The 9,399-nt window shown below is 34.8% G+C and overlaps 1 protein-coding gene across 13 annotated transcripts in view; it reads left to right on the forward strand.

Annotated features, from left to right (window-relative positions):
- The window catches only part of RYR2 (ryanodine receptor 2), a 413,797-nt gene extending 405,306 nt beyond the window's left edge, over positions 1 to 8,491 (forward strand). For 6 of the 13 annotated variants that reach the window (XM_082756062.1, XM_082756060.1, XM_082756061.1 and 3 more), the window contains 5 exons: positions 209 to 365; positions 2,289 to 2,353; positions 3,420 to 3,520; positions 4,307 to 4,358; positions 5,162 to 8,491. In XM_082756062.1, coding sequence (XP_082612188.1) covers positions 209 to 365; positions 2,289 to 2,353; positions 3,420 to 3,520; positions 4,307 to 4,358; positions 5,162 to 5,257 — 471 coding nt within the window. In that variant the 3' untranslated portion in view covers positions 5,258 to 8,491. The remainder of the gene's footprint in view (positions 1 to 208; positions 366 to 2,288; positions 2,354 to 3,419; positions 3,521 to 4,306; positions 4,359 to 5,161) is intronic. The other 7 variants (XM_082756055.1, XM_082756065.1, XM_082756056.1 and 4 more) reach the window with 3 other exon arrangements.
- Positions 8,492 to 9,399: the final 908 nt, after the last annotated feature.

Raw genomic sequence — 9,399 nt, forward strand, 5'->3', positions numbered from 1 at the left:
AAAGACAGAACGTGAAATGCTGCAGTTTCAGATTCTCAGCAGCATTTCTGCCCTTTCGGAAGTATCCGTAAACTGGAGGAGAAAGAGATGACTTCACATAGTATTTCTGCTAGACCAGTGTCTGCCTATTACTGAATTTGCAAAAATGGATATTTTTACTCGTAGATGCAGACAAACTTTTTTGTATCTTTTTTTTTTTTTTTTTTAGTGCTACATGTTTCACATGTATGTTGGAGTACGTGCAGGTGGAGGAATTGGTGATGAAATAGAGGATCCAGCAGGAGATGAATATGAGATCTATCGGATTATCTTTGATATCACTTTCTTCTTCTTTGTGATTGTCATCCTGCTTGCCATTATTCAAGGTATATATTTGTAGTCCACTGTGACTGAAAGCATTATTTAGCCGTACATGGATCTGTGGTGGTTTTACCGTGCTGGGCAGCTAAACCCCACAACCGCTCTCTCACTCCCCCTCTTTTTGGATGAGGAGTGGGAGAAGTAAAGCAAAGAACAACTCACGGGTTGAGAATAAGGATAACTTAATTAAAGGGAAATAATAATAATAATTAAAGATTATTATGAACTAAAAAATTTAACTAAAGGGAAATAAAAAGGGAAAGGGGAAAAGGGAGGGGGAAAGGGAAAATAAAATAAAAAAGGAGGAAAACAAACAAATAAAACAAATGAAGTCTATGTGGAAGTGCAGAGGAAAGAAATTACTCTCCGCTTCCCACAAATGAGCGATGATTGACCATGTCCTTGAAACACGTAGGCCTCAACGCACGTAGCCGGTGTTCGGGAGGAGGACCGAAGTTTTCACAATGAGAGCCCACCCCTCACCTCTTCTTCCTGTTTCCACCTTTTATTGCTGAGTGTGACATCACATAGTATGGAATATCCCTTTGGTTGGTTTAGGTCAGCTGCCCTAGTGATGTTTCTCTTCTCACTTTTTGCCCACCCCCTAGGAGGGTTAGAGAGAGGCCCGATGCTGTGCCAGTGCTGCTCAGCTGTAGACACAATGCTGGTGTGATAACACTGCTGTTCCAACTACAAGTGCAGAGCACAGCACTGTATGGGCTGCTGCAGGGAAAGTTAACATTCCAGCCAGACCCAGTACAGGATCTCAGTGCTACAGTTACCTTATGCCCAAGATTCAACCAGGACAGATCAAAAAGCAGATTTAGAAAGTAAATCACATCCATCTGGCTTTTATCCATATGCTGCTGTTCCTAGATTCCATATAACCAGCAGGCTCTAACTGGATCAATTGGATCAGTGTAGAAACAAAAAAGCTACTTGCCACAAGAATACTGATGTCATTACCATTTCTATCTTCTCATTGTCCCCTCTAAAAGACTCCCGTAAATGATCAGCAAGAGAAATAATTAGAAAGAATTGTTATTATTGCCTCTTGTCAACTAACAGGAAAATAACAAAAAATTTATGCCTATAAAAATGTTTTCTCACTTCCTACAAGGAAGTTTAGAAGGCAATTCTGAGCTTCTGTTACGTTGTTTATAACTCCTACTCAAGCAACAAGTTGTTTTAAAGGATTTGGGGAGGATGTAAAATTTTTCATAATCTTAAGTAGTTTATCTCCTACTGCTTGTTTCTTATTTTTGTGACTGGGTAAAGAGTAGAAGCCTTAGCTGTCAAGCTTGAGAGTAATTCTTATCTGGTATTCATTGGTTTTACAGCACAGTAGTTTTAGTGGAGTTATTGTGGAGTTATTCCATGCTTGTATTAGTGTAACCAAAGGGAGAATCATAAAGAATTTATAATCTTGAGCCATCTTTTCCCTGAAATGGCCCCTTGCTTTTGTAGAGCTCTAACAGTCAAACCTCAAGCTAAATGACAACCGTAATGAAAGAAGATGCATACAGCTCTGGGCCTCTTTGCATCTGCTGTGTATACATACCTGAACACTGTTAAATGTACAGTAGTGTTCTTACTATGGTAAAGCCTCCATTACTGCAAATCCAGGAACGTCTTTATATGCTGAGTTAAGGATAATAAATAATACTGCAAATAAATCAGAAGTCTGCTTATCCTATATTTTGTAATTCCAAATGGTACTGACAACCATGTTACAGATAGCTGTTCTGTCTGAGTTGCTCATTTTCCTTCACATATCTGGATGTTGTTGCATTTGTTGGAAGGTATATCACTTTTCTACTATTTCTACACAAGACTGCAACTGAATATTCTTTGTCAGAGTTGTTCTGGATTTCCAAATCTTTGTCACAGTTCTTGAACATTAACTATTATTTTAACTTGATCCCTAGGTTTAATTATTGATGCTTTTGGTGAGTTAAGAGATCAGCAAGAACAAGTTAAAGAAGACATGGAGGTAAGAACATCCAGTTGCCAAACCATTTTCAGGTTTTCTCAAAAGAAAACCAGTTCAATAAAGGGGTAGTACAGCCAGTGAATAGTTTTTAAATTGAAGGGAAAACACAGTTCTGTAGAGGATCCAATGTCATACAGTGTCCTGGATGAGATCATACTCATACATCTCAGTTCATTTGATGGAAAAAGTAACTTAGAAGTTTTTTTTTGGTTGTTGTTTTATTTATTGCATTATAAGATCTTAAATAAGTAGTTCTGTTAGTACAATTAAATAGACTTTAGACTATTTAGACTATTTAGTCTTAGTTTTTATGAAGAGAATACTCTGCTAGCATCCAGGTTCAGGATAATGTTTACTGCTCTTTGCTCTGTACTGGGAAAGAGGCACGCTACAGGCAGGTGCTAGCTGCTACTTGCATCGGACGTAAACACTGTCTGCACTTATATTCTGCTCTATTTTAGATTTGTTTGGTAGAGTTTTCTAACACTTATTAAAACTGTCATGATGCATTTCATCTCAGATGTAATTTTCTTTGGTTAATCTATGTGTGAGTATCCAGTACTTGCTGGAAAACTTGCTGGTTTTCTCTTCTGTCATTTAAGTATGAATGTAATAATTCAGAAGACTGTTGAGAAAGAACTGCTGTGTTATGTTATCTAGTCTAAAAGCATATTCAACTTCAGCTGAATGAACGCAATAAGCAGTTGAGGTAAATACTGCCATGTGCTACAATGAGTACTACTTCTAATGTTCAAGGAAGAGTAAATGACAGCTTTGACTGATATGTTCAATGCCATTCTTTCTCCTCATATCTATTCACCTATAGGTCTTGAAGATTTATTTATTTATTTATTGAACAGTAACTGCTCTGATGGCAGTTAATTTTCTATTCAAGTGTTTTGGCTGAAGCATCCAGTCCCAATCATTAAAAGAAAAGCCATGTTCAGTGCATGTTATAGTTGATGCATTGCAATTTTGAAGAAAATTGTTGCATTATAGGGTGGCTGTTCTCAAAGGGGTGCAGGGTTATATATAGTGTTGAAGTGTTGTGTGTTTTTTCTTTTAGACAAAGTGCTTTATCTGTGGAATAGGAAATGATTACTTTGATACAGTGCCCCATGGCTTTGAAACACACACACTGCAGGAGCACAACTTGGCCAATTATTTGTAAGTACAGTAAAAATGAACTTCTTGGTAACTCATGACCCCTGCAGCCTCTGCAAGTACCTGATTAGCTCTATTGCATAAGCATGAGTCAGTACCATTTGGCTTTGATGTGCATTCATGCTGCCTGAATGAATGAAAAAAAGAAGGAGACTTTTTTTTTTTTTTTTTTTTGACTAGAATCCATGAAAAAGAAAGCTTGAGCTTTCCATTTATTAGGAAAACTGTTCTGAACTTTGTGAGGCAAGATCATTTCTGTGGAGGTAGGAGCAGAGAATGAACAAACTTCAATACGTTGTTTCCAATTTGGTTGTGAGACACCAATTTTGTGTGAGCTAGGATATGGAAACTGGGAATCTGGTACGTGGCTAGTTAGCATTGTTGATTTCTTAATGATATTCAGCATTTTGTATTCATTAAAAAAAAAAAAATAATCAATGGCTACTCTCTATGTCTAAGTGTCTATGGGCATGAAAATGTCTATTACAATTTTCAAATAGCTTAGAAAAATCTTCATTTAAACGAAGTACTCATTTATTGTAAATCACATTGAATCTTCTGCATTTTGGCATACTATTCATTGAACAATGAATGAATGTTAACATTTTGAGGAAAGTATATTTTGTAAGTCTGGGAATATCATCATAAATATAATTCTGGAACTTGAAAGTACATGAACAACATTTTCTCACATTTTTGTACACAACATGTTGAGAAATACTCATCAATCTGTGGGTTGCATAGTGCTTTCAGATACTGTATCCATAATAACTCTTTATTTGATCGTAGGTTTTTCCTGATGTATCTTATTAATAAAGATGAAACAGAGCATACAGGACAGGTATGTGAACAATTCTATGAATGCCAACATCTACTAAATGAGATTGGTTCTAAAATAAAAATCATTCTGTCTTGGCAAAACTAAGTATTCTAATAAATAATATCCTATATCGTAAGTAACTTAATTGTCATTCTAAACAGTTCTTAGGATTTTGGTTGTTTAATGTTAGATTGAGTATCAATTCTCTGACGTTTCCTATTTTGTTATCTGACCTGTTATTCTTGAAGTATTACTTACACAAAAAATATAAATACAGACTATAAGCAAAAATAATGAGAAGCAGAACATTTAAGCATTCTGTGAAAGCAACATTCCTTGTCTTTCCCTGTTGATTTTTTTTTCTCTCTCTCATTTAATATGATTCATCAATTATATGATCTATTTTTACATTTCTAGATAAGTCAATATGAAAGCACTTGTGTATATATATGAAATGAAACCTGTGAAAACAATTCTAACAGGAGGTTTCTTTTCTGTTTGCTTTTTAAATGGTCCTTTGAAATCCATTTTTTAATGCATTATGTGTATGGATGCTTTTAAATGACTGATATTGAAATTCAGTCAAATTTCTGTGACAGAAAAAAATCTGCTTATGTTTATACCAGTTTTAGTTGAGCTTTACGGTGCTTCTAGATGTGAAATTACAGTTAAACTATCTGGTCATCTTTTGTGTGTTTTTTCTAGTGCTTTTTGTCTAGGTGACAAAAATGTAAAATCTACTCTAAACTGATTAAAAAAAAAAAGTCATGCTTGATGTTTTCTCATTGAATCAATTTAAGTTATTTAAATTTTGTTTCTTTCAGGAATCCTATGTATGGAAAATGTATCAAGAACGGTGCTGGGAGTTTTTTCCTGCTGGTGATTGCTTCCGAAAACAGTATGAAGACCAGCTCAACTAAGCAGAGATGAGGATTTCCACTTGAAAATACATCCATGTATTTCCCAACTCCTTTGGGAATATCCAATAGACTTCTTAAATCCCCGAAGCTGTGTGCTTTATGGAGCACCAAAGCTCTGTTTTTAATGACCCAACTGTGCTTTTACTTTCTTCTGTATTTGCTTTGAGAACAATGGAGTAAAGAACAATGAAAAATAACAGCAACTCTGGAAAACAAACCAACCACTTGCACACACAATAGATGAATCCCAATACATAACATGCTCACATAAGAAGAGACTTGAGACAGCTTATTTCTGAAACTGCCAGATGATGCCCTTGTCTATAAAATCACACATGGGGTGACATGGTAGCAACACTCATTCAGTCTATTTATTTCATCATCCTGGAAGGAACTATATGTAGTTCACAGAGCACTGTAAAAGATTGTTGTGGACACTAAGTTGTGGGGAAATAGTGCCTTACTATATGTGGGTTGAGCTATGCAGAAGATGAGTGCATGATGACATTGTATTTTTTTCTTTTTTTCTTTTTTTTTTTTTTTTTCTTCCAAGTTAATATTTATTTTGTGGTTTTAGTGGGTTTGGGAGGAAGGAGTTTGATTGTGCACATCTTTTTGTTAAGACTGGAGTGTCTCAGGACAAGATTAGGTCATTCTCATCAAGTTTATTTCACATTTACCTTCCTCTTTAGCTTTTGCTCTTATTTTGGTAATGCTCTGATACAACACTGCAACTTTATGAAATCTTTGTATGAAGACAAGAAGACTGCAAAAAACACTTTAACAAGAAATGTTTCATTGCATGTTTATTATGCAAGTTTAAAACAATCAAAGAAACTACCTTCAAAAGCAAGTTGATCAACATGAAAAAAACATTCACAATAATTATTTCCATAGTAATAAAGTGTTGTGGGCTTTATTGTACATCTGGAACAAGTGTCATCAGCCAACAATGTATATGTTATGAATTTGATAGCAGTTTGGGTTTCTTTTCTTTTCCTTTCTGTCATTTCTGCCACCTGTGATCAATAGTGGAGTTGAAGATTTTCTTGTTAAATTATTTTTTAAAATCAAAGCTGAAGCAATATCCATTCAGGGATCCCATCAGTTGCATCATGAAACACCAATGATGTGTATGTCACTCCATTTTGAGTCCTTTTCAATTGTAATGCCAGTCTTTACAAATAAAAAGAGAGATTCAGAATGGAAATCAGGTGTTTTTGGGAGCATTTGAGGTTTCTTATTGAGTCTTTTTATTAATCCCTGAGTTAATTGTACCCATGTCAAAACAGGCTTAAGTTGCTGTATAAGTTGCGCAAGGATTAAGTTGCTCAAGGATTTTTTGTTTTCTCCTTACAGGACTTCTTGCTCTTCTGCTGCTCTGTTTCATTTTCTTACAGCCCACATCTTTGTCACAAAAGAAAGTTGATGTCAGTATTCGGTTGTACCTTTGAAAAGTAATAACTAAGGGAATAATCCTTTAAAAATACTGTATACAGTATTCAAAGCTAGGCTTTCAGTTCAGTGGATTATGGATAATGATACTCTGAAATTGGGATCCTGTTGAGGATTCTGGTTTCGGTTGTCCCAAATTCCACAATATTTGGACCAGAGGCTGGTCAGGCCGGTGATGGTGGGAAAAAGAGGGTAAAGCAGCACCAATTTGTATTAAACAACCCCGGTCAGTTTGGATTATTTATTCTAGCTTTGTTTCTTCAGTTTGACACAATGTAGATGGTTTGAATCCACCTTTTTTTTGCTTGGTGTATTTGGGCTAGAAATTGGAGATTGCAGTAACATTTCTTTTTGGGTATATGACATGAGAATGGTTTTCTGATGGGGCAAAGACAAACACTCATACATTCATTTAGTCTTGCACATTTTGTTGAGAAATTGGTAGCTAAAGATTCTGACTGATGTTTCAAGATCCCTTTATTTTGAAAGCAATTTCAAATGGACTTTGTGGGCAAATATAAAAGTGACATGTTTCTTTAACCATAGCCTTAACTTCACCTTGTTGCCTTCAGAAATCACAAGGATTCTGGGACATCCGTGCTGTTAAATCCTGTATGGAGTGTCATAAATACGTGTGAAGCCACTCTTTTAGTGTGATACGTAGCAATTATATGGTGAGACAAAACGTTTCATTGTAGGTATGAAAAATCTTCATTTACTGAATGAAGTTTATTAGTACCTTTCCCAAAAGTTTTTCCTGCAACTAAGAATTGGTTCATTAAATCTTACAGGATTAGTGTTCACTGCTGAAAGTGACTGGAAACTGGCTTCAGCAAACCCTCAGAGCCTGGTCGTACTGACCCCTGTGGAATGGCTGTGGAGTTTCTGAAACACCGTGAAACTTGACTTTCTTCTTTGATTCACTGCACAAAAAGTTGCTACTGGGAGGTTTTTTTGTTTGTTTGTTTGTTTTGTTTTGTTTTTTTTTTTTTTTTTTAATACTTAACACATTCAATTCAAGAAAATAAACTCACTTTGAAATTAAAACTATGAATACATATCATACGGGACTATTTTAAAATTATGTATTTCCTGTGTTTCTTACTGTTTCTGACACTGATGTCTGCCTTTAATGGGATATTATTAGTAAGGCAAATCACTTACTATGTAATACAGACTGAGGTATACAAGCTACTACAGTTTAATTTGTTTTAGAATTACACAAAATAAAAAGAATTCTTAATTTTTATTTTAAATGGCTAACCTTACTGAAACAAATGCAACTTCTTGGAATTTGTGTGTTTTATTATGCTTAAAATAAGCAGTATGAGCATATGAACACAGTCAACCAATTCACTATTTGTACTGCTTTATCAAAAAAAGAGCAGCTAATAGTATGTTGCTTGAAAACACTGCAATTTTCAACCCAAAAAAATAAATTATAATGCTTATGCACAGGTTATTTAAGGTTATACTTGCACATATATTTGTATATGTTATTATATATTTTTGTAAGCTTTTAGCTGAATTTACAGATGATGTCAGTAAAAGTGTAATTTACAGGTGGAACTGTTTCCCTTTATTGAAGGTAATGCACAGACTTTGTTGCTGTTTACTTCTGAAGGTCAAGCATAAAGAGGGCTGATAAGAACTCCAGAACTGTTGATCCTAGTTTATTTGTGTTAATATCAGCAAAGAACCCAAGAAATGAATGGCAATGGTAAAGTGAAGTAAGATGAAAGAGTATTTTGAGGTGTGGTTAGTTTGTGGAAATTGAATTATCCACTGATATATCATCCCACTTAGAACTGAATTGCTAAGGAAGAAACATGTATTACACCTTCTTCCAATACTTTGTTCCATCTTTCATTCTACTAAAAAACTGAATTCTTAAGTCTGCGTTTTTTGCTAAGACAATCACAGAAAAGAGAAAACAGGAGGCCACCGTGATACCCTTGGCCCACATATTACTACAGAACTACTGCCTTCCATCTTGGCCTCTAAAATACTACTTAAGATGTTGTTGAGTATTTAGGTTACTGCTTTTACAGGACTCTTACTAATGAATACCTTTTTCTTTATGATTTGCTTGAATGGTTTTCTGACTCCTTTGAAAAAAAATTCTGCAAATTCGGAGGTGCCTAATTTTTCTTTTTGCTTACATAATCACCAGTATTCTCATGTTGTTATATATATATATATTTATTTTCTACAGTAATTTTTGCTCCTCGTTAGCCAAAACAAGTATCACTGTAGTGAATATCTTCTGTCAAAAGATAAGCCATCTGTCTTACATAGAGCACAGGTGGGTATGTTCTCTGGTAAAATCTACTATTTATCCTCATAAATGTAGCTCCTTAAGACCCTTCTTAAGTCACGGCCACTTTTATTTGTGTATTTAGTTGTCTCTCTCAGTTTTCAGCTTTTCTAAATCCATAATAAACCATAGAGGTGTGACTGCAAATAGGAATTCAATTTAAATCATCCTACAGTCACTTATGGCAGACTTACAAGATATTTAAGCATAAAAGTCCTTTTAATGTGAGCTTATTTTGCAGCTGCATCATTTTTTGTCTTGTTGTTGTTGTTCTATTAATGTCTTTTCTGGATTACAGTTTTCTCTGTAGTCTTCATGCCATTTTAACTATTTCCGTGCAATTTATCTAGTTTTCTTCACAATAGTATTT

The sequence above is a fragment of the Aythya marila genome (assembly GCF_965140915.1).
Source record: "Aythya marila genome assembly, chromosome: 3".
Taxonomy (NCBI): domain Eukaryota; kingdom Metazoa; phylum Chordata; class Aves; order Anseriformes; family Anatidae; genus Aythya; species Aythya marila.